This window comes from Hibiscus syriacus, unplaced genomic scaffold (assembly GCF_006381635.1).
Source record: "Hibiscus syriacus cultivar Baekdansim isolate YM2019G1 unplaced genomic scaffold, ASM638163v2 tig00110319_pilon, whole genome shotgun sequence".
NCBI lineage: Eukaryota > Viridiplantae > Streptophyta > Magnoliopsida > Malvales > Malvaceae > Hibiscus > Hibiscus syriacus.
The window spans coordinates 3058322-3083565 of NW_024062678.1; the positions used below are offsets into that span (position 1 = coordinate 3058322).

The 25244-nt window shown below is 34.3% G+C and overlaps 3 protein-coding genes and 1 long non-coding RNA gene across 4 annotated transcripts; 1 reads left to right on the forward strand and 3 right to left on the reverse strand.

Annotated features, from left to right (window-relative positions):
* Positions 1 to 1210: 1210 nt before the first annotated feature.
* LOC120117390 lies at positions 1211 to 3820 on the reverse strand. The gene is made up of 3 exons (XR_005515620.1): positions 3667 to 3820; positions 3485 to 3566; positions 1211 to 1496 (listed from the first exon to the last, which is right to left on the reverse strand). It is a non-coding gene; the product is annotated as an uncharacterized LOC120117390 (long non-coding RNA).
* A 2176-nt stretch (positions 3821 to 5996) lies between these two features.
* On the reverse strand, positions 5997 to 7887 carry LOC120117388 (guard cell S-type anion channel SLAC1-like). Its single transcript, XM_039137667.1, has 3 exons — positions 7338 to 7887; positions 6440 to 7245; positions 5997 to 6360 (listed from the first exon to the last, which is right to left on the reverse strand). The coding sequence occupies exons 1-3, from the start codon at positions 7869 to 7871 to the stop codon at positions 6012 to 6014; spliced, it is 1689 nt and encodes a 562-aa protein (XP_038993598.1). The 5' UTR covers positions 7872 to 7887; the 3' UTR covers positions 5997 to 6011.
* A 4142-nt stretch (positions 7888 to 12029) lies between these two features.
* Positions 12030 to 13377, reverse strand: LOC120117391 (probable sugar phosphate/phosphate translocator At1g12500). The gene has a single exon (XM_039137671.1). It carries the CDS (start codon positions 13270 to 13272, stop codon positions 12202 to 12204), a length of 1071 nt encoding a protein of 356 aa, XP_038993602.1. The 5' UTR covers positions 13273 to 13377; the 3' UTR covers positions 12030 to 12201.
* Positions 13378 to 21100: 7723 nt separating this feature from the next.
* LOC120117221 lies at positions 21101 to 22972 on the forward strand. Its single transcript, XM_039137510.1, has 7 exons — positions 21101 to 21217; positions 21299 to 21385; positions 21472 to 21678; positions 21772 to 21927; positions 22014 to 22067; positions 22161 to 22307; positions 22613 to 22972. The coding sequence occupies exons 1-7, from the start codon at positions 21104 to 21106 to the stop codon at positions 22970 to 22972; spliced, it is 1125 nt and encodes a 374-aa protein (XP_038993441.1). The 5' UTR covers positions 21101 to 21103.
* The last annotated feature ends 2272 nt before the right edge of the window (positions 22973 to 25244 follow it).

Below are 25244 nucleotides of genomic sequence, written 5' to 3' on the forward strand. Positions count from 1 at the left end.
CCACAAATAATTCTAAATATACAAATAATTCTAAATATACAAATAAATCTAAAAATATACAATAGTTTTTGGACCCAGCCATAATAATAATAATTACTTTTATTATTATTATGAAGTGACTATAATATAATATTTATTAGAAAGATTTTTAATTATTTAATAATGAATACTTAGATACTCTTGCAGATAGCATGCTCGAACTTAAAACCTCAAAAGATAACAATTATACTTTTAACCACTGAAATCATCTAGTTTGTACTTTTTATTATTTGAAATACATGTCATGTAAAATTATAAAATTTATCTCATATAGTATTTAACTTTATTATTAATTTTTATAATTTTAAATTTTAAACTTAAATTCTAAATTCTAAACTATAAATTTTAAATCTGAATTTTAATTTCTAAATCTTAAATAAAATCCTAAAACCTTTAATAAATATTCTTGTGTAAACTAAGGGTCTGTTTGTTTCATTAAAACAGTTTTCGAAAAATGAAATCTGAAAAATGTTTTATAGAAATCTAAATCATTTTCCAAAAAATATTTTCTAGTGTTTGGATGGTACATTGTAAAATGTTTACATTGTTTGGGTAATTTTCCTATAAACTGTTTTCAGAATCTGTTTTTAATGAAGAATGTGTACATATTGGATATGTTTAATCATTTATTAATTTTAAAGGTTCATTTTTTATATATAATTATATTTTATAAAAATATGTATTTTAGATAATATTAATAATTGATTAAAAATTTATTATAAAAGTTTATAAATCCTAAGAATGTTTAATTAATAGTATACCAAATTAAAACAACAATATTACATAACATTGTACTAATAATAATAGTGTCAAAATATATAATTAAAGGATTTATCACATTAAAACAACAATAATATCCAACCGTAATAATACATAGTCTAATTCATAATTAGTGCTATAACACATCAAATCAATAATACAAATACTTAAGTCTATACTACAACACATTAGAGCTAAAATATTGTCTAAGTCATAAATAATAATACACCAAATTAAAGTTCACATCTTAACATTGGATAAAACTTTGAATTGTTTATTATTTTAGGAATAGTTGACTCATCGGGTAACCTAATAGCTAATTTATATAGCTTCAGAATAGCCCTCAGCACAATCCTAAAGTAACAGTGAATTGTCTCAATTGATGTATAATATCTTGATCCAATCACTCGAAATCTTACATTATGACCAATTATATGTTAAAAAAAAAATTGTTCCTAGTAAGGATGTCACACAAATTAAAGAACGCAAGTGGTTGCATTCGTATTATGTCGATACAATTTTGATCACCTGTATATAAAATATTATTGATGTAATTTTCTCTTTCATCATCTCAATTCACATGACATTGACGACTTATTTGCTTTTTAGATTTTTATTCTGTGAATCCAAAGAGCCCCAAAAGCCAATGCTGAAGCAGCAACTCCCACTATTGTTTTATGCATAGAATTATGTTCCATCTACAAAGAAATGATCGTAATAATTTATGAATACTTGAACTGTAAAATAAATACTAATCAGTAAATTATTCACAATCTACATTCATTGTAACATACAAATCATCGGGTCAGTGACCAAAATGTAAGATAAAGAAGGAGGTAAAAGTAGGAATAAGTTTTTGGTAAAATTTCGAAATGGAAATGGTAATTCCGGGCATGGAGTATCGGTACTGAGTAGTTGAGGATGGTATCGATACCATTTCCATTGAATAAATTTACAGAATGTCAAAATGGTATCTGTACCGAAGGGGGTATCGATACCATAGAAGGGAAGTATCGATATTCTATTTGGAGTACCGATACTATTGAGCATGAAATGAAGTGTTTCCCTGTTAATGTGTGTTCCATGACAATGAAGTAAGCCCTTAGACAGAATCTAAAGTTGCTTGCTAAGGGATCATGAAGTTTATGTGGATTGAATGTGGCTTGTTCTATGTAAAAAGGGTTTTTTTGTGTCATTTATAGTAGCATGTATATAGGGGTTTTGTTCAATAAAGCCAATATGATTGTAATGAGGAATCTGTTTCAAGAATTTTCAGAATCTGACTGGTCATGCTCTAAATGAGATTTTGCATTTATTTGTGCATCTGCATATATAAAGTTTTTTATTCCCCCTAACAAAGCTACTGAAACATGCTTTGATTATTTATTTAATGCTAAATAAAGAGAGAACAAAACCAAAGTAACTTTTGTAAGCAATATTTTGATTGTTTAAATAAAATCAAAATGTAAAATAAACAATATTTGCAATTCAATTTTACTAAGGAGAAAATCTGAGTGATACATTTGCAGAAGAAACAAGCAATATTACTAAAAAGGAACAAAATAACATATGAATTTCGATAGTTCAATAAAGAAAGATAATCTACCATTACCCTATTGAGAGAAAGAAGCAACGAAGTTATCACAAAACTCGACAGCAGAGGATTATTTATCCCCATCATAAAACCTTATACTCATGTTTTCATCATTAATTGTTGAAAATCTGGGCTCAAGAGATTGTTATCTTTAACTTCTTGCAGAAGTTCTTTGCATTCTTTCCTCAGATTTATGATGATCAAATTAGAGTTTTCATGTAATAAAATCCAACAAGCTTTTTGCCTATCATATTTCCTATGCAATTTCATCTATTGCTTGCCCAGAAACAAATCAAAAAGGTACAAACGAGCAAATGAAAAATAAAACCCAATCAATTAAACTAACAGAGATCTAGAAACCTAGGCTTGATATAAGCAGGCTAACGATTCTCCAGTATAATGACTTCAAGGAAGATAGCATATTCATGCCTAGTTTGTTGAATGGAATGTAAACTTGAGAAAACAACTTATAACCATAAAATGTTTTCTATAGGCAGATAGATCGCTTGGTTGAGTGGACATTTGAAATTGACCTACTAAGACTGCTTTATAAATGATGAGCCTTGACCATAATTTCAATTTCTATGTGATAAACAGGTCCTCTCTGTGTATATGTAGTAAAGACGCAATTCAGTGACCCTTCCCCTGATTCTGCTACAGGTTTCTCGACAGTAAAATACTAACCATGGCTCCAGTATAATATTAGAATTACCTCCTTGTTTCCAATACATGCCATAAAAAATAAATCAATTTGTAAAAAAATGTTACTTCAAATCTCAATAGAACCATTAAGTTGCTTCACTCCAATGTTCATTACAACCAGAAATTAATCAATTTATTCAATTTTCCGAAAAGATGGAGCGAATTCTATATTCACAAAAACGTCCTTTAATTACATTCCTCAAATTTATGATGATCAAATTAGAGTTTTCATGTAATAAAATCTAACAAGCTTTTTACCTATCATATTTCCTATGCAATTTCATCTATTGCTTCCACATAACAAATCAAGAAGGTACAAACGAGCAAATGAAAAATAAAACCCAATCAATGAAACGGAGAAAACAATTCAAAGAGTGAGGGAGAGATAACCTCTTGGAAAGGTTGTTCGGTGCACCGCCGGTAGCCTTTAGCAACACGAAGAAGACAATTTCAGCTTTCAGATATTTGATTTCTGCATCGTCGGTGAAATTGAAAATGGAAAATGAGGGAAAGATGAAACAAGAAAAGGAGATTAAGGAAAAAGAAAAGGGAGAAGAAGAAACAAGACATACCTGAGAAGAAGACCGCCCGCCTCGCCGGTGAGAATGATTCCAAACAGTCGTCGGTGTGGAGCAAGGGACGTAAGAAAGTTCTGTGTGGAGCAAGGGCCGCGAGAAATTTGGAAAACGACTTACCCTTTTCCAAATGGTAAGTCGAAATATTGTGTTTAAGGATCAGTTTTCCATTGACCGTAAAACGTTTTACGTTGACCCAGGTGTTTTACGCGAACCAAACAACAAAAATGGGAAAACATTTTTCGTAAATTGTTTTCCCTGTCCAAACGACCCTAAAATTAATTTAATATCTATATAAAATAATTTTAAAAACTTAATAATTAAGATATCACTTCTTCAGGATAACAAGCGGTTGCATAACTTAATAAAAAGTGTTTATTAAGAAATTAGAGACTGAGATTTTATATTAGGAACAAATTTATACAATTTTAAAAAATAAGTTTATAAATTATATGAAAAACATAAGTTATCAATAAAAAAAATTATATTATATGAAAATTTTGGATGATCACATAATCTCACGGTGAACCCTTCTTGGTCTATTCAGTATGAAATAACCTTTTATTCGAAATTGCAAACTATAGGGATATAAAAAAATTGACATGGCCTATAAAATTGACTGAAATCGATTTAAGTTAGATTTGCTTGTGACTTGAGGTGATGATGATTCGAAATCGATTCGAGTCCAAATTGATGTTAACCTGAACCGAGTTGGACCTAATAATTTTGGATCTGAACATGGCTTGAACTTTGACCTGAAAATAACATGAACCCGAATTGAACTTGATAATGTGATAACCGAACTCGACCTGCATCATATCTGAACCCGAGATTAACAAATTAATAATTGTGATTGATAAAGGTAAGAAAACCAAATCTTCACAGTTATGTATGTATATATGTATAATTTATGTATGTATAATTTATTAATGCATGTATGTATGCATGTATCATGTTTGTATTTATGTATGTATAATTTATGATTTATTAATGCATGTATCATGTATTTATTAGTCCTTAAAATTATATTTTTAATAGAAATTACCTCAAAATTATTTCTATATTTTTTAATTTACTCCAAACCATATAGATTACATCATAAACTTTAAACCCTATAAATTATATCATAAATTCATAATCTCCAAATCCTATAAACTTTTGTTCACCAACTTTTCAAATGAATTTAATTTAGTCCATTATCATATTAATTTCAACTTTATATTTTACAATTGTTTCAATTTAATCCACGTGTTGTTTAATTTATTTAAATTTTGGTTTTTAATTTCATGTTTGTTCAATTTACTCCTTAAAATTGTATTTTTATTTCGAAATTGGCCTATAATCATTTCTATTTTTTTGTAATTTACTCCAAACCATATAAACCACATCATGAACTTCATTTCAAACCCTATAAATTATATCATAATCTTCATACCCCATAAACTTTTGTTCACCAACCTTTTCAAATGAATACAATTTAGTTCATTTTGATATTAATTTCAGTTTTATATTTTACAATTGTTTCGATTTGATCGATTCACTTTGTTTAATTTATTTAAATTTTAGCTTGTAATTTCATGATTTTTCAATTTAGTCATTAAAATTATATTTTATATGAAATTAGCCCATAATTATTTATATTTTTTTGTAATTTACTTCAAACTCTATGCAATTACAAGTTACAATTAGACGTTCGTGAAAGGCATAAAATAATTCACTCGAAAATGACTGACTTGAAGTTTACTCGAAACTAATATTACCCGACCTAAATTTTTTCCATCAATGATGTGATCCGATCTGAATAGGAATTGACCCGAAGTCCATCCGAACCTGAATTAACCTGATATTTAACCGATTCAAACCTGAAGCATTTTGACCTGAACTGATATTGATTCGAGTTGAAATTAACCCAACCCAAACACAAACTAAATCTAATTAAAATCAATCTAAAATAACAGAAACTTGAGTCGACTTGGACCCGACTTGATCCGAGTTGAACCATTGAATTAACATAATATAACCCATATCTGATTTAATCTAACCTAACATGATCCGACTTGAAACCTGAACAATTACCTCTTATCCCTACCAAACTATATATTCAGTTTCTTTAAAAACCCGCCCATGGCTACAGTATGAGTGAAGCTATAAAATATTTAAGGAATGAAAGAGTATATTATATATAGAATTCAATAAAATATATTTATCATCCATGAACTATTTTACTGTTTACATTCCATACATTGATTTCAATAAAAAAGATGATTTTTAGATGCAATGGTCAAATCCTTTGCATCAAGACTGCAGCCTTCTATCTTCTGTTAAATTATAGATTGAAGCTATTAAGCTACTTTATTTTCTCCATTGCATTGTTTTTCCCCAGAGTTGTTCTTGGTTAGGGCCTGCTTTGTCCAGCGTTTTATATCATAAGCCTTTTTGAAGGGCTTCTTCTCCTTGATAGGTCTTTGCTTTGTTATAGCAATGGCGAGATCGTTCGGAAACAACGTCTTCCAAACGAATGCGTGAAGAAGGGTGGACACGAATAGTACTGACACCATTGCTGATGACATGAATGAAAGGGAGAGAGCAAGCCCCTTGCTTATAACAGATGGTACCTGTTCGGCGTACTTGATCGTCGCTACCGACGCTGTTGTCATCGGGAAGGTGTATGACCACCATGCTACGGAGAATCTTCACAAGTATTGAAAAAAAATCAGGTAAATTTATATGACATGATGAATTTGTGATATTGATTAGGAATCTTGCTGACCTGAATCCTGTGAAGAAGTTGATCCTGACGACTAGTGAAATATAGAGGAACAAGGCAATGAAAAAGCATGTCCTAGAGCAACCATCAAACTCACCATAAATGCTTCCCCAAGCGATGCTAGCAGCTGATGGAGCTGCAATAAACATGGAGTACACAGGGTGTAACTCTTTAGGCAAAGTTTCACTTGTGGGCAATCTTTGATACAATGTCACAAACACCACGAGATAATGTGCGAATCCGATAGACCACAAGAACTTGGCTGGTTCCATCCATCCCACTTTTGATGCTAAGATTGCTCCGACGAAGTTACCGACTACAGAGAGATGGGACGACGGATTCGCAACCTTGCAAAGACGCCTCTTGCCACCGGAAAGCCATTGACCATAAATTTTAAGCTCGAGCAAGAAATAGGGTCCCATGAAAGCGCACCATACGGCAGGGTGCAGTTTCGCAGGTGCTAGCACTGGTGGTATGCCAATGGCGAGGAACATGCATACAACCCACGGAGCAAAGAAGAAATTGACTCTGACAGGATGGAAATATTCTCTTTTAACAGCTTCGAAGTAGTGAATGCATTTGAGCATGTAGGTGATGGAGACAGAGACAAGAACTGCAAGGGATAATAACCAGATGAAAAGATTGATGAATGGTGTAACGTGGAGAAACTTGGTTGCAGGGCTAGTTGATAGTGCACGCCATAGAACAGCTTGGCTGCTAAGTCCAAGACAAATACCAAAGCAATTAATTGGGAAACGAAGAAGAAAGGGCCATATCTCATCTTTTGGAAGGAGAATATCCTCATAGTCCTGCACAACAATGAAAAAGGAGTCATCATGCATATCAAATTCATGGCATTTGCATATATACATATATATATAATGTTAAATTATTAACTTACCTTGACTTGGTCTAATTCGGGGCCTCTAAGAGCAGCGAAGTATCTTCCTGCAGGAACACTTTTATTGGCAGACTCGTCAAGGCCAGTGGCACCTTCAGGTCTTTGGGTCTCCATCTCTTTCTCTTTCCTTGTAGGCAATAGAGAATTCTGCTTACTGAGAGTCGACTTGGTCCTGAAGATATTGAAGTCTCCTTTCCTTGCTTCTCCATTAACTCTGTTTGTCGAATCGAAACCTCCGAAACTACGACCACTTCTCCGAAGAATCTTCCTTTCATCTTTGGCTTTAGACTCCGTGTCCAGAACTGAAAATCCAGTCTCCAATGAAACTTGCCTACTAAAATTCCTTTGTGGCCTCTTTAATTCTCTCAGTTTAATAGGCTTCTGCAAACCCTTCTTGCCCGCCACTTGATTATCATCCGTTTTTATTACCCCTCCTCCTTCTTCTTCCTCATCTTCGTGTAAAACTTCATGGATATCAAGAAAATGAGTCTGAAATGCATTACGAGGAGGAGTCGCAGTTGCACCATTGTTCATTTTGTTTTCTTCAAAGATTCAGCAAATGAAAACAAGCAACTCATACAGGGTTTTATATTGTATCTTGCTGTTTAAAAACATCACGAAAAGTTGAAAAGATGCATGATTCTGGTTTAGGTAGTTGGGCATTTGGTTGATGAAATGGGAACCAATGCTTTATTATGGGGGAAAAGTGGGGTTGAATTTGGACGTTTCTCGTGACAGAAAATATATGAAGAAAGTTATTTGTGGTAAACTCATGGACCAAACAAGGTGGATGAAAGATAAACAAGATTTTGTTTGTTTTCAGCTGCTCACGGGAGGTGAAGAAGAAAACAGACAAGTGGATTTTACTTTGTTTTAATCGGACAAACAAAAAAAAACAATCCATGAAAAAACTATTACCTTTATTCTGATTCATACCTAAACTTTATTTTATTTTAATATCACGTTTAGATTTCAGTTGGTATAAAAACTTAACGGTAACATAGACGAGTCATCATATAATGTTATATTATCATTCAAAAAAATAAAAAAGTCATATAAACAGTTTTGTTAAGGTAGACTTGTCATATACTTACGAAAATTAAAATAGAAATTAAATAAAGTTCTACATAAATTCTAAGATAGTCATATTTAAGATTGTAAATGAGACGAGATAGATCGTGGGCTACTCGAGATCGACTCAGTCAAAGTTCAATAAATATTCGACTCGAGCTCAGCTAGAGTTCTTAAAAGTCGAAACGTGCTACTTGATATTGAATTCAAAAAATTCATGAACAACTCGAAAAAATAATATATTAAAATTTTATTTTTAAAAAAAATAGATTATTAATAATATTAACATTAATATATATATATATATATATATATATTGATTTTCATCTCAATTCTCACAAATCTGACACATACAATTAAAAAAAGAGATACAAAAAATTGACGATATTATCTTAGAGATAATTAAGATTGTTAAAATCACTATTTAGGGTTTTAGATAATTTCTAGTGTTCTAAATTGAGAGGTTCCCACACACCTATCATCTGTGAACGTGGGAGTAATGAAGAAGATCCATTTTGAAAAGAAAGTACTTTATTATGGTTTGATTTATTGTATTATATATCATATTGGCCCATTTTGAAAATAAGTTTTTTTTTTTTAACTTTTTCTTTTATTTTTTTCTAGTTTTTTCTTAAAACCGAACTAATATTTGCCCTCCGAGCTAGGCCATTATTATCTAATACATAAATCTTATAATCTTTACTCTATCGTCTTTATATAGATTCAGTTCGATAGAAAATTATATATTAAGAATTATGATAAGTTTATATGAAAGCATGTATGAATGATTTTTTAATCTCATAATTCTCACAACATAAGCTCGGAACGTAGAATAATATTTAAAAACAAGAAGCTACATTGACTATCAAAGTGATCCAGATTTAAAGATTCAACTACATGTACTTTTATCACATGACACTTCAAGAACTAAAAGAATTAAAGATTCAACTACATGAACTATTAAATCGAAGTTTTATACAACTGAGTGTACCGCCTTAGGTAGCTCTAGCCTTGTTCATGGAAAATGAAAATAATACCTTGCAATTTTTCATTGATTAACAAATTGATTGTGAAGAAAAAGTATATGTTACCTCGTATCGATGATTTTTTCTTCAATTTTAAGGTGACATTATTTTTTAAGATTTATCTAAAATCTGGATATTACCGATTAAAGGTGAAGGAGTTTGATGTCGCCAACTATTTTTCAAACTTGATATATGCATCATGAGTTTCTGATCCTTTGGTTTTATTAATGCACATGTCTTGTTCATGTGCCTACATGTGGAGAAGGATAAGACTTTGAAAAATCTAAAAATATGTTAACATCAGACATGGGCAGGCCTATGAACAAGTGCACATGTAGCTTTTGTTATTTCAGTTTAGGCTTATAAACCTCTACATACCTTTCTAGGTAAAAATGAAAGCGGGTCTCAAAAGATAATACGTAAAATATACGAATGGTTTTCGATTATAACGTATTGTTTTATTGAGTCTCGATTATTAAAAGTTATAAAATGATTCTTTAATTATATGATGTTGTTTGTTGAGTCTCCTGACTATTAAAAGTTACAAATTATCATCTGACTATTCATATGTTCAAAATCGTCTTTTTTCGTTGAAAAATTGATGGTCATCAGAATTGGACGTTAACCTGCGGACTGAGATATGATAAAGTCACATTTTAATGATACTGACACTGGCGTTGCTTTCAAGCATTGGCTCGACGATATAATGCTTCAAGCACTAACTTAACAACATAATGCAAATCATAGAGTCAATCCACAAAATACAATTCAACCGATTATGAGATCAGATTTTTATCATATCCCAATCAAGAGGTTAACATCCAACTTAGATGGTTGCCAATTTTTTTAACGGTAAAGGACGAGTTTGAAACATATAAATAGTCTGGTGATCATTTTCTTACTTTTAATTATCGATGGACTCAACAAAACAACCCCTATAGTTAATGGATCATTTTGTAACTTTTAATAGTTAAGAAACTCAACAAAACACCACCTTATAATCGGGAGAGTATTTGTGCACTTTACCCAAGATAATAAAGCTAACGTCATTACATCATCAGATTCAAGAGTCATGATAAAGTGGGATGAATCCTTAGGTACATGCTGCAAACCTTGCTAAGTTAGTCGCATACTCCGTTGCAGTATATACATATATAAAGGATTCCACACTGTTTCATGGGATGCATGTGTTGCAGGTGCAACAAAGTAGGAAAATTTGGTTCAATTTGGGGCGTCAATTGCTTGGTCTCTAATGTGTATACACCAAACCCTGAATTTTCCCTTCAACTAACGCAACAAGATTAAAGCAAGCCACTAGGAGAATAAAGTTCCAACAACCCTAATTACACGTCCACACTGATGCAACTTGCTGATTGCGAAATCCCAATCAACCAACACCAAGTGGAGATTTTGGAAAGCCTAGACCACTACTCACATATGTGGCAACCGGCATCGAGACTGATGAACCAACCATTCATAAATTCACAGTCCACTTCCAGAGAATTTCGTAACAAGCTAATAATCTATTATTGGAATGGTTGATGAAAAAATGGGATAGCGGTGATTTTTTAGTGATTTATTCATTTTAGTTTGGGTGATGAAGATGATAAACAATAAGAGAGATTTGAAGAGTGTCCTCTCTAGTCTTGCATGGTGATTTTTTTATTTTATTTTGGTGTCAAATCTAAGGTGAGATAACTATTTGTAGGTTGATAGTAAATATATTTAACGGTCAGATAATAGATTTAGTTGATATATCATATGACTATACCCGTGATAAAGTGATTGTAATTGACCGGATGATGCAAAAATCTGAAGACTTTGAAAAATTCCGTGAACTTTGAGATTTGATAAAAGAAAAAATAACAAAGATGGAACTTTTGAAAGGAATCTGGAGGAGGTACAACAAGAATCACATTTATTTGACCATAATAAAAAAAAACATTGTCCTAGTGATGCAATAAAAGCTAAGACTATAGGATCAAACTTAAGCAAGACTTAGAACTCTGTAATCAAGCCAAACTGATACACATACAAATCGAAAACTTAGCTTGCTTGCAAGATTAACTTGGTATTCCAAACTTTGCAAAGTTCTCCACAGTCTTATTGTAGCAGTAACAAACATCAATGGCTGAACCATGGTCCTTATTAGTGGCAGCAAATGACAAGCATGTTGAGAAATGAATTTGAAACGATTGACCAATTTTCATTGGATCGGATAAAACCACTTCATATGTCATAAAAATAAAAATGAAAACTCTCAAATGGTATACAAAAGAAAGTTGTATTCATATTCTCAAGACACCTGAAAATGCACCAATAATTCATTCTTTGGCTGTTCCATCATACCAGAAACATGCTTTTATGTTAAACCCAATTCAGAAGGTTGGACCCCAAAGTAGAATTACCAACAAATGAAGTTGTTCCAAACTCAGAAACAAAGGCTGACAATGTCAATAATCCAACATAAAGAAGTGGGAGAACTTTGTTCTCCAACAAATGAATATTATAAGATTACAAACAGGGGAAAAGTGAAAGAGAGAATTTTGTTCTCTTAAACCACCCCAATACCAAAAGAAAAAAGAGAGCATCTTTCCCTCCATTGTTCCTATACAATCCAATCACTATTTTCTTTTGTCCAAATTCGCTTTTTTTATTCTTTCCTTGCATTAAATCCAAATAAAAGCAAGAAAATATAAAGAAGAATTAAAAAGAAAAGGAAACAAAAAGAGCCCCACCCATGTTCCTGGCAAATTTTCAACTTCTTGTCAGTGTGTTGTGACCTTAGATCTTTTCTTTGCCTCACTGTAAAGCACAACACCCGTAATTGTAACACCGAATCCAGCCATCCCCATGACGGTCACCGGATTCCTGAAGATCATAACCGACACAAACGCTGCCACTGCAGCTTTGCCATTGCCCAAAACCTGCAGTGTAAGGGCACTTGTATGCTTGGTAACCAAAAAATTTGTTAGATTCACCAAATAGGCCACCGTAGCATTCCCAACCAACAAGTAAACAATGAAAGGATCAGTCCTAGCTTTCTCAAGCGTGATGCTTGCAACGTTCCCTTCAATGTAGAGAGTAAATGGTAACAAAATCATGGCTGCCATAGGCGCCATGTACAACAACAAGTTCATGGAATGCAGCTTCTCAGCTTCACTGGTTAACAAGATTCCTTGAACTACAGACTTTAAAGCACGACCAGCAGTAGACCCAACGCAAACCAAGAACCCAAAAAGGTTAAACAAAGGCTCACTGTTACTAGCCAATACAATCCCGAAAACCACAGGCAAAAGTGCACAATAAACCTCGGCGGATTCCTTCTTGCAAGTGATTAAGAAAGCGAAAATTGCAGTGAAAAAAGGGGTAGTCGCGCCAATAGCTTGGTTAAACGACACTGGAATGTACCTTAAAGAAGTGTTCCCACACACCACGGAGAAACAGAAAATAGCACTCAAAGCGAAGATCTTCAAGAACTGCTTCCTCGACACAATATGTTGCCTCGGAACTATTTCAAGGAAGTTTATGGCTATGTAACTGTAAGAGGCACATGAGATCATGTGAAGCATGGTGAGAAAGATTGGATAACGGTAGCCATAGAAGCTGAGGAGATACTTGTTGAGTAAAAGGACCCCAATGTTGGACATGAACCATGAGGCAACGATGAGTGCCGTTAAGAGGTTAGGAGAGAGATGTGATCCGACGCTGTAGATGCTGTTTCTAACATCCCCGGTTGGGGTTGCCGGGATGTCCAGAAGTTGGTGGTCGGCAGTGGCTGTGGAGTCCAACCTTGGGTTGCTCATCCTCCTTGTAGTCCATGTCTGCGCTTCCATCATTTGGGTCTTTCAGGATAACAGTAAAGATTGTAACTTTGAGCTCAAACTTTTTATATTGGAAAGGGTTCCTCTCTCCAAGAATGAGGAAATGGCAAGCAAAATAAAGCTGGTTAGATCTGAAGGAGTGATGGAAGAGTGAGGAGGATATGTTCGCTATGAGGATCTAATCAGAGGGTGCTGATTTAGATTTAAGAAAATGGAGAAATAAGAAGCGTTGGATGGGAAGAAAGCGTAATATAGGGAATAAAATTAACATAGCAGTATTGGTTAGATATTTGACATTGCTTCTGGTAATGGATTCGCACCGACAAAATAAAGACTCTTGTCTCAATCTGACCACATTTCTCCTCTTTTATTTTTATATCTTGAATTATTTAATCATCAAACTATAAAAAATTACAAATCAATCTTTAAATTATCAAAAGTTATAAAATGATAATTAATGGTTAATTTGTAGATAAAAAAACTGACGTAACAGGTAATCAATTAGCCTAGTAACAAATGTATCTCTCGACCTTTACATTTTGTTTTAATTTAATCTTAATTCTACAAAAAATAATTCTAAATATTGAAATATTATATCAATTTAATCTATACGAATCCATTTTTAACTTCTAATCCAATTCGAAATAATCAATGAATTTAAACGTGTCACATTGAATTATCGAGATAACTGATAATTAAAATAGTATCATTTTTAATTTAAATATGTCACCTTTTCATAAAACAAATCCAAGGCATTTGACTAATCCAAATAAATCGAGTTAAGAAAATTACTACAAAACCAAAGAGTTCCGTCAACTTAATAAAATAAAAACTCGTTATTTTAAAGCAAAGTTAATACACCAAATAACATGAAGGGTCTTAACAAATATACATGCTCAACAAAAAATAAATAAAGCATTGTACTCTGATAAATCTTTATATTAAAAAATTTCGATAAATGTTGTGACCCTGAATCAGTTATAAAAATCTAACAAACTATACATAAAAAAATAATTTTGAACATTAAACTGTACGGAGTTCATTGGTGCCAACTATGAAGTATATAAATCTATGTAGATTATGAGCAGACAATTCAAGGCTTTCATCCTTTTTAACAATTACCATCGTGGAATTATCAGTTCAGGCATGTATAAAACGACTAATACAATCGATCAATAATATAAGACTCGTTTATTTTATCTTAATCATGCCATTATTTACTTAATCATAATCGTTGCTATTTACTTATCTTTGAGTACGTTAACTTACCATTGCATACCTTACAATCCATAATTTACCTCTGATCTAAAGACGCTCAGGCCATAAAAAGTCACAAATAGTATTACAATTATGGTTATAAAATAGGTGTATCATCGCTAAGATAACCTATTATGTTTATCGCCAGTAAGGCCAACCTATGAGATGTATCGCCACTAAGACAACCTGTAAGATGTATCGTGTAATTTCCTAAACTCAACCCATTATATGCAGTGGGCTCAAGGTGTCATATTTTGATCTTTTGAGTGACTCAATTATTAAATCATAAAATTTTCGGTAAATAAAAATTTATTTATCATTCATGTGATAACTACATAAAATATGTTTTAAAAAATAACCCAAAATGACCTAAAAGAAATACAATTTTAGAGTTAAAACCGATATATAAGTAAGGTCTACATGAGTATGCATACCCACTTAGGCCAGTACATACATGTGTGTGTTGGTCAAATATGAATACTAGCAGCCGGTGGCTGCTTGATATTCAAAGGTGGGGGGGCTGCTTTGAATAAATGGGTGGCTGCCTAATTTTGTTGAATTTAGGTTTGGGTTAATTATTTTTGGTCACTAGACTTTAGAGTATTTTCAAAGATTAGTCCCTAAGTTTTAACTATAAATACCCTAGCTCATTTAGCTTCAAAATCATCTCAAAATCTTCTAGTTCTCTCTCAAGTGTGTTGTGTAAACACCTGTAAATTTTCTCTTAGTAAAAGATCTGCAGCAGCCCGGAGACGTAAGCACAATTGGCTGAACTCCGTTATCAATTTCGGGTATTATTTTTCCGCTTTTATTTCGCATTCTTACAAATCTGGTTATAGGGAAATTACTCGTACTCGGTTTATTTCCTAACAACTGGTAATCAGAGCTTTTGGTTGTGAATTTTGTCAATTTTTCTGCGAGGTTACTATTCATTACTAGTCACGTGAATAGTGAATTTCGTGAATAGTTAAATTCGGTCGGCGATACGAATTTGTCGACGGAGGTGTTTTAATACACGGTGGTTCGCAAAAATTGTCAAAAACGATCCAAACGAAGCCAGATTTGAGTGGGAGCGATGGCTGCAGACGAAGGGAAGGTGAAAATTGAAAAGTTCGATGGTGCGGACTTTGGCTTTTGGAAGATGCAGATTGAAGATTTTTTGTACCAGAAAAATCTATATCGACCTCTTTCAGGAAAGCAACCAGAGGGCATGAAGAATGAAGACTGGGCTCTTCTCGACAGACAAGCCCTCGGAGTTATCCGACTGACGCTATCCCGCAATGTTGCTTTCAACATAGCAAAGGAAAAGACCACGGCGGGTCTTATGGCGGCTCTCTCCAGTATGTATGAGAAGCCATCGGCCTCAAACAAAGTTTATTTGATGAGGCGATTATTCAATTTGCGGATGACGGAAGGGGCATCAGTGGCTCAACACCTGAATGAACTCAACACAATCACAACCCAGTTGAGTTCTGTGGAAATTGAATTCGATGATGAAGTTCGAGCTTTAATTCTCTTATCATCTCTACCAGACAGTTGGAATGCTACTGTTACAGCAGTTAGCAGCTCGTCGGGAAATAGTAAATTGAAATTCGACGATGTTCGGGATCTGGTACTGAGCGAAGAAATTCGACGGAGAGAATCGGGTGAAGCATCAACCTCCTCAGCCTTGCACACGGAGTCCAGAGGGAGAACTTCAGAAAGAAATTCAAATCGTGGCAGATCCAAATCCAGACGGGAAAAATCCAGAACGGGAAAGAAAGATTTTACCTGTTATAATTGTGGCAAGAAAGGTCACTTTAAAAGAGATTGCCGAGCACTGAAGAAAGATACCGGTGCACAGGAATCTGCCAACGTGACAGAGGAGACAGGTGATGCCATGATTCTAAGCGTCAACAGTCCGATTGAATCATGGATCTTGGATTCAGGGGCATCTTTCCACTCCACGCCATGCCAAGAAATCATGGAGAACTATATCAGTGGTGATTTTGGGAAGGTTCATCTTGCTGATGATGAAACCTTGAAGATCGTCGGAAAAGGAGATATCCGACTAAAGCTGCCAAACCAGACCACCTGGAAGCTGACAGGAGTGAGACATATTCCTGGCCTCAAAAGAAATCTGATTTCTGTTGGACAACTTGATGGAGAAGGATATAGTACAACCTTTTCAGGTTGTGAATGGAAGATTACCAAAGGAGCACTCGTCATTGCTCGTGGTAAGAAGACTGGTACTCTCTATGTAACCTCAAATTTAGAGAATATCATTGCAGTAGCAGATGCTGATGGAAAATCAAACCTATGGCACCAAAGGCTTGGCCATATGAGCGAGAAAGGAATGAAGATACTTCTGTCAAAAGGGAAGTTGCCGGATCTAAAGAATGTAGATGTCGGACTATGCGAGGATTGCATCTTTGGAAAACAAAAGAAAGTCAGTTTTGCAAAGATTGGCAAGGCACCCAAGGCAGAAAGGTTAGAATTGATTCATACTGATGTATGGGGACCATCCCCAGTTCCATCTCTTGCAGGCTCACTATATTATGTCACCTTCATCGATGATTCAACAAGGAAGGTGTGGGTTTATTTTCTGAAGAAGAAATCAGAAGTCTTTGATACCTTCAGAAAATGGAAGGCCATGGTGGAAAATGAGACTGGTTTGAAAGTCAAGAGGTTGAGGTCTGACAATGGAGGAGAGTACAGAGACAGTAGATTCAGAGATTTCTGCGCAAACAATGGGATTAAGATGGAGAAAACAGTTCCCATAACACCGCAGCAGAATGGCGTAGCAGAGCGCATGAACAGAACTCTGAATGAACGTGCTAGAAGCATGAGGATACATGCCGGATTGCCCAAATTTCTATGGGCTGAAGCTATCAACACTGCAGCTTACCTGATCAACCGTGGGCCCTCTGTTCCTTTGGATGGCGGAATACCAGAGGAAGCTTGGAGCAAGAAAGAAATAAACCTTTCACACTTAAGAGTGTTTGGTTGTATTTCTTATGTACACATAGACTCTGCTGAAAGAAGTAAACTTGATGCTAAGTCCAACAAATGTGCCTTTGTTGGTTATGGCGGTGATGAGTTCGGTTTCCGGTTTTGGGACTACGAAAATCGAAAGATCATCAGAAGCAGAGACATCATTTTCAATGAAAATGTGATGTACAAAGACAGGTCAACCGCAGAATCAAGTAATACCGAGGCTGAAACAAAGGAATTTGCTGTGTTCGAGGAGATTTCTAGAAATGATGTTCAGATCAGTCCTGAAGCAGTTCAAGAGGAAGAACCAGGCACACCAGAACTGAGACGCTCCTCCAGAATTCCTAAACCAACCCAACGGTATTCACCTTCTTTACACTACTTGTTGCTGACTGACAATGGTGAACCAGAGTGTTATGATGAAGCAATGCAAGTGGAGGATTCAGTCAAGTGGGAGTCTTCCATGAAAGATGAGATGGACTCGCTTATGTCAAATCAGACGTGGGAATTAGCTGAATTACCACCAGGCAAGAGAGCGCTCCATAACAAGTGGATTTACAGGATCAAAGAAGAGCACGATGGGAGCAAACGTTACAAAGCAAGATTGGTTGTCAAAGGCTTTCAGCAAAAAGAAGGTATTGATTACAATGAAATTTTCTCTCCAGTCGTGAAACTGTCTACAATCAGACTGGTGTTGAAAATTGTAGCTGCAGAAAATTTACATCTTGAGCAGTTAGATGAAAAGACAGCTTTCCTTCATGGTGATTTGGAGGAAGAAATCTATATGAGGCAGCCAGAAGGCTTCATAGAGGTAGGCAAGAAAAACCTGGTATGCAGGTTGAAGAAGAGCTTGTATGGTTTAAAACAAGCTCCTAGACAGTGGTACAAGAAGTTCGATAGTTTCATGGGTAGTAGTGGTTTTACCAGATGCCAAGCAGATCATTGTTGTTACATAAAGAGGTTCGACAACAGCTTCATTATTTTATTATTGTACGTTGATGACATGCTCGTTGCAGGCTCAAACATGCAAGAGATTATACACTTAAAGCAAAAATTGTCGAAGCAGTTTGCTATGAAGGATCTGGGCGCTGCAAAGCAGATTCTTGGGATGAGGATCAAGAGAGACACAAAGTCGGGGACTTTGATGTTATCACAGGCTGAGTACATCAACAAAGTACTCTCCAGGTTCAACATGCAAGATGCTAAACCAGTAAATACACCTTTAGGTGTTCATTTCAGACTCTCCAAAGAACAGTCACCAAAGACGGAGGAAGAACGTGCACACATGGTGAAGGTGCCGTATGCCTCAGCAATTGGAAGTCTGATGTATGCCATGGTTTGTACCAGACCAGATATTGCTCAAGCAGTGGGAGCTGTTAGCAGGTACATGAATAATCCAGGCAAAATACACTGGGAAGCAGTCAAATGGATCCTCAGATATCTGCGAGGTACCACAAACAAAGCACTTTGTTTCAAAGGTGGAGATACGATACTGACAGGCTATGTAGATGCTGACTTAGCCGGAAATGTTGACATCAGAAGAAGCACTACAGGGTATGTCTATACTCTAGGAGGAACCGCAGTGAGTTGGGTTTCTCAACTACAGAAGATAGTTGCTCTTTCCACAACCGAAGCAGAATATGTCGCTGTTACGGAAGCCAGCAAAGAGATGGTCTGGCTCCAAAGTTTCTTGAATGAGTTAGGCAAGAAACAAGAAAACAATGTCTTATATTGCGACAGTCAAAGTGCTATCCATCTAGCGAAGAATCCGTCTTTTCATTCCAGGACGAAGCACATACAATTGCGATATCATTTTATCCGGTCTCTTCTGGAAGATGGGATTTTGAAACTTGAAAAGATCAGTGGAGCTCAAAATCCAGCAGACATGTTGACAAAGATGGTGACCACGGACAAACTGAAGTTGTGTTCAACTTCAGTTGGCATGCTAGAGTAACAAGACTAGAAAAGCTGCTGCATCGATCGAGGTGTGAAGATAGATTAAAATCAGTCTTCAAGTGGGAGATTGTTGGTCAAATATGAATACTAACAGCCGGTGGCTGCTTGATATTCAAAGGTGGGGGGGCTGCTTTGAATAAATGGGTGGCTGCCTAATTTTGTTGAATTTAGGTTTGGGTTAATTATTTTTGGTCACTAGACTTTAGAGTATTTTCAAAGATTAGTCCCTAAGTTTTAACTATAAATACCCTAGCTCATTTAGCTTCAAAATCATCTCAAAATCTTCTAGTTCTCTCTCAAGTGTGTTGTGTAAACACCTGTAAATTTTCTCTTAGTAAAAGATCTGCAGCAGCCCGGAGACGTAAGCACAATTGGCTGAACTCCGTTATCAATTTCGGGTATTATTTTTCCGCTTTTATTTCGCATTCTTACAAATCTGGTTATAGGGAAATTACTCGTACTCGGTTTATTTCCTAACAGTGTGGCATGTGATACGTCATGGGGTTTCAAAATTTAGGGGATCCACACATGAATGTTATTTAGGCCTGTCCATGTACAACCTTTATACTCTAATGACATTTTCGTTTGAAGGAAAAACAAAATTTTCATTTGGTTCTCGGGAATGTGACAGAGAAAGTTACAAATGAAGATTTTGACAATATCTTTAATCGTTTTTTATATTGAATTTTAGTAAAAAGATCTCGTAGACCTCTTATAAATTAAATTTAACAAATTAATCCTTATTATAAAATATTTTAAAGGTCTCTTTTTAAAAGTAGCACAGTGTCGGTTAATCTTTTGGGACGAGGTTGTACCAACTAAAAGATCAAAGTATATTATGGATAAATGATTTTGAAGATTCTTTATCGGTAGTGCTCCCCTAAATCAAGCAAATTTACTAATTTACCTAGGGAAAACAATCGAACATTAAGCTTTATAAGCTTAATAATACACTTTATACTATTGTATTTTATATAAATCATAAATCATAAACATAAACATGCATATATATATATATATATATATATATATATATGATCCATGACATAAATGACATAAATACACATGGGTGATGAAGTTAAGTTTTCTATTATTAACCTTGTTAGAAGTTGTTTCTTTTCTCACTGCAGAAATTCGAACTCATCAATATTTCCTTGAATGGACCGCTCAATCGAGGTCAAAGGTGTATTTATGAAAAAGAGTTATGATATTATTGAGATACCGGACTATATGCTCAGGTGGATTTAATTATGCTGGCGTTATATTCAGATTGATATTTATGTTCTCCATTCATTATCGCTACCCAAGACTTACAATTGATTTATATAAAGCAGTAATTTACGGAAATTACTTGTTCAAAAAGATTCATATCCATATAATAAATGACACAACTGGAAGTCAAAAGCAGAAATGACTGACCAATTAAAGCACATTGATGTGTACGTTTTAGGAGTTTTAGCCAAGATTATCGATTTATATAAATGTCGAAGCCATAACATTCCATGTATTTAAATGACTAGACACTGCGAGAAGAACAAGAGCACTTGCGTTATTTGTTTCAATTGTAGTAATTTTCTGACAGAATATGGCAACTAGGTTCATGATAATGCCTGCAAGACAACCTAGAAATTTTGTTTTATTTTTTTTCTTCGTTCAGATAATGTTTGGTCGTTCACATCCAGTTCAAGAATGGCAGACAATGTCAGAAGAAGAAAACCTTGAGATGGAAAGACTACTCAATGTTATCAACAAACCTACCATTAAGAGCTTCAAGGTAAACCCTAAAACTTAAACCCGAAAAAAAAGCATTGTATTAGTATTACATGTTCCATGAGCTGTATTTTCATGTGAACAGACTGATTATGGGGATATCTTGGATTGCATTGACATTTACAAACAGCATGCTTTCGACCATCCTTTGCTAAAGGATCACAAAGTGCAGGTCACAATCATTTTTTTTCCTTGTAGCAACACCTTCAAATAATAATCTATTTGCATGATTTTTCTAACTATGATTTTTTAACGCAGATGAGACCAAAAAATATTCCAAAGTCGATGATGGAAGGCGAATCTCCAAGGTTATTGCCCGAGCACATAAAATGCCCACCAGGATCAGTGCTCATCAAAAGGACTACAAAGGAAGATCTAATTATGGCCAACAAATTGGAAGCTTTAGGATTGAATTATCCATCAACTTCCCATCTCCATCAAGCTCCAGCCAAAAGTGGCCATGCAGTAAGCAAATCTGCCATAAAATTCTTTTTTATGTACATACATATAACTTTACAAGTAGTATATTGTTTTGTTTGGATCCTTTTGTCTGCACAGTTTGCCACTCTTCACTACTACAGACACAATTTTGGAGCAAGAACAATCATGAACGTGTGGCGCCCAAAAACTTTATCTGATCAAGCTAGCTTGGCTAGTCTCTGGATTTCAAGTGGCCCTTTAAATAATCTCAACGTTATTCAAGCTGGTTGGGGAGTAAGTAACTGTTTCCTATTCTTTATATTGTACATAAAACATGCCATTCACATATCAGAGTTGATTTTCTGAATTTATTTTCCCAGGTTGAACCACAGCTTTTCTCGAGCAACTACACCAGGCTATATGCTCGCTGGACAGTAAGTTTTTTACTAATATTTTCCCTTGAAAATCTAAGATAATTCGAACCAGTAATATTCATAATGTTCTTTCTTTTGGTTTTTGTCAAACAGGTAGATAATTATAAAGCTACAGGCTGCTTTAATTATCTCTGTCCAGGATTTGTGCAAGTTCACCGTCAAATAAGTCTTGGTCTTGTTCTAAACCAGATTTCTGTTTACAATGGTAAACAAATAGACATCGATATCGCCATACTCAGGGTAACCCTTTTTGATCTTTTGGCTTCAAATTTGAGATAAGGTAAACAACATGTTTAGTACCTAAACTATTATATTTATTCCGTTTTAGTACCTAAACTTTATTTCTTTTTCAAAACTATACCTAATGTTTAGTTTAGATTTCATATTTGTACAGTGGTGGAACCACGTTAGGTATGATTTAAAAAAAATAAAATTTGAGTACTAAAACGGAACATAAGTAATAGTTTAAATATTAAACGTGTAGTTTACGCTAATTTTAAACCGTGTGAAAATCTTTAGCAACCAAAGGGCTTTGATTGTGATAGGATGGAGAATGGTGGCTCAAGTTATTTAACCAATTTATTGGTTATTGGCCTCAAAAACTGTTCTTTTATATGTATGGTGGTGCCAATAATGTTATTTGGGGAGGTCAAGTTATCAGCCCCACAAACAAGCCTAGTCCTTCAATGGGGAGTGGTCATTTCCCTAAACATGGCCTTCAAAACAAATCTGCCTACTTCAGGCAGACGCAAATATGGGACAACGTCCACTTGATTTACCCACGCTCAGACCGCCTTCAGTTAGTTTCATCTCTTCCCGCTTGTTACGAGGCTGTGGTCACTCATGGTGTTGCTCCTAATTCGATTGATCTTTACTATGGCGGTCCCGGCCAATGTAAAATTTAATTACGTGTTGACTGGTGAAATGGTCAACAATCGTGGATAGGATATCATCCGTCCCCTTTTTATGTCAAGACTCCCTTATAGTTGTCGATCATTTCACCAGTAAACATGACGAACAAAGTTGAGTTTAATGTATCTTTATGTTAGAAGAAGAAACGTTGAAACAACCATTTTAGTCTAGAATTAATGAATATGTTGGTTTTAACATTTGTGTGGAAGTTTATTTAAGATCTTTGAGCACTCAACAACATCAAATTTCAAGTAATTGACTATATGGTCGTAATTGTGGTTTTATTCTTCCTCACTACCATAAAATTGTTTGATTTAATTTTTTTTATTATAGTGTGGTATAATTTAATTTTTCATATTTTATTATTAGTATATCTAAATTGATAATATATTAGAGTGGTGACATGATTTTTTTAATTATAATAGTTTTAAATTTATTTAATATGAGAAATTGAAAATTTTGACAAAGTTTAAAATTCATGGGAAAAAACAAGTTTATTTCTCTTTCTCATTTTTAATATTATTAATCCCTTTTTTTACGAAGGCTTTTTACTTAAATATATCGGGAAAAAAATGCTTTTTTACAGGAAATGTCTTTTACGTAAGTGATAATATCATTGAAAAACACTTTATACAAGGAGCGTATTTTGCATGCATAACAACATCATTAAAAAGTGTTTGCTTCAATAAGAATTATGTAACATATAATAATTCTTATGTAAGAGAAAAAATCTAAAACCAACATCTCATTTGAGGCTGTAGTTTTTTTTTTATTCAATACGTCTGCTAATAATTTTGAGTGGAAAATGTGGTTGTTCTGCTTTCACCCTAGCTTTCAGAAAAGCTTACTCAAACGATAACACGTAGTTTTAACTAGGGCAGTTATAGCTAAGTTATAGGTAAATGTTGCATCCCCTTTGTAACACGATCTAGTCGTGAACTAGATCGGTGATATTATACTGATTGATCATAATAATAATTCTAATTTTATTAACCTAATTAAGCTATTGAATAATCATTTAATCCAGTTATGGTTTTAAGTATTAATCTACAAGTATTTCAAGATTTGAAGTCGTCATTATCAATCACATACAATTTCAACAAATTAGGAGGTTAAATCATAAATATTATAAAGTTTATGGACTAATTGCATAATTTAAACAGTTTATGTGGTTGGTATTAATATCATTGTATGGATATCGATATTGTATTCGTACAATATTGATACTATAGGATTGATAACAATACTCCTTATTAAAAGGAAACACTGAGCCTCAATCTAGTACTAATATCATTCTATTATATTGATACTCCTTAGTCCTTGCTTAAATAAAAACATCGAACTTAATTTTGATACTGATACCATTATCTAGTATGGATATCGTATAAGAATGATACTGATAATTGAGAATAGTATCGAAACCTATTTAGGATCTACAAACCTTGTCCCCTCTTTTAAATATTGATACTAAGTATTTAGTATTGAAACCTTATCAAGGCTCGTGTTACACACTATCTCGACGTCGTTACATTTTTTATGCAAATGTACACTCATCGTTCAAGTAATAAGTGACACAACTAAGCGTCAAGCTTGACGCTTAAGTATCGATGTCATAGGGATTGGGACCTGTAAATTTAGATCTAATGCATTCAATTAGTGATATAGTCTGTGAATTAGTTTATGACGACATTGGTTACAACGAAAGAGTATAAAAGTGGAAATCGGGTTTTCCACATACAAGGGCATTGTTGCGACGATGACTGAAACTTAGTGTAATGAAAAGTTTCAGATTCATTACTGATACCAATTTAACCTTACTGATGTGTCGAGTTTCACTTCGACAACCAACAGCGCATCAAAGATTCTCATTCTCTCGATGGCGAGAACATACAAGTTCCGCGGCTTCTCAGTGCCTCTAAGAGTTGTCGAGTACTTAACAGAGATGGCGTGAATATTCAGGGGCACTCAATCTTTCATGTTAGACATAGCTGAGCTGTGTTGCTCGATTGGTTGTAACTGAAGTAGTTAGTAGTTGAGGTTAGTAATGTTGTTAGGCTGTTCTGTTAGTTTAGTTAACAGCAGTTATTGTAGTTCTGCAAACTGTATAAGAACAGCATACAGAGTCATGTAAAGTGTGCTTGTGTATTCTTTGTTAATTCATGAAATAAGATGACTTTCCAACATGGTATCAATCGTCGGAGATCCTGGTGACCTTTTCTTGAATTTTCCGATCTGATCATGCCACTTAGTGAAGTGGTTTCCTTC

What these genes read in the sequence shown, in the direction of transcription:
- LOC120117388 (XM_039137667.1), bottom strand. Translation starts at nt 7,871, where the DNA reads ATGAACAATGGTGCAACTGCGACTCCTCCTCGTAATGCATTTCAGACT. An exon ending in CCGAATTAGACCAAGTCAAG is followed by an intron (nt 7,246 to 7,337) that starts GTAAGTTAATAA and finishes ATTGTTGTGCAG; the next exon opens with GACTATGAGGATATTCTCCT. An exon ending in AACTTCTTCACAGGATTCAG is followed by an intron (nt 6,361 to 6,439) that starts GTCAGCAAGATT and finishes ATACTTGTGAAG; the next exon opens with ATTCTCCGTAGCATGGTGGT.
- LOC120117391 (XM_039137671.1), bottom strand. Translation starts at nt 13,272, where the DNA reads ATGATGGAAGCGCAGACATGGACTACAAGGAGGATGAGCAACCCAAGG.
- LOC120117221 (XM_039137510.1), top strand. Translation starts at nt 21,104, where the DNA reads ATGTTTGGTCGTTCACATCCAGTTCAAGAATGGCAGACAATGTCAGAA. An exon ending in CTACCATTAAGAGCTTCAAG is followed by an intron (nt 21,218 to 21,298) that starts GTAAACCCTAAA and finishes TCATGTGAACAG; the next exon opens with ACTGATTATGGGGATATCTT. An exon ending in TCGATATCGCCATACTCAGG is followed by an intron (nt 22,308 to 22,612) that starts GTAACCCTTTTT and finishes TGATTGTGATAG; the next exon opens with GATGGAGAATGGTGGCTCAA.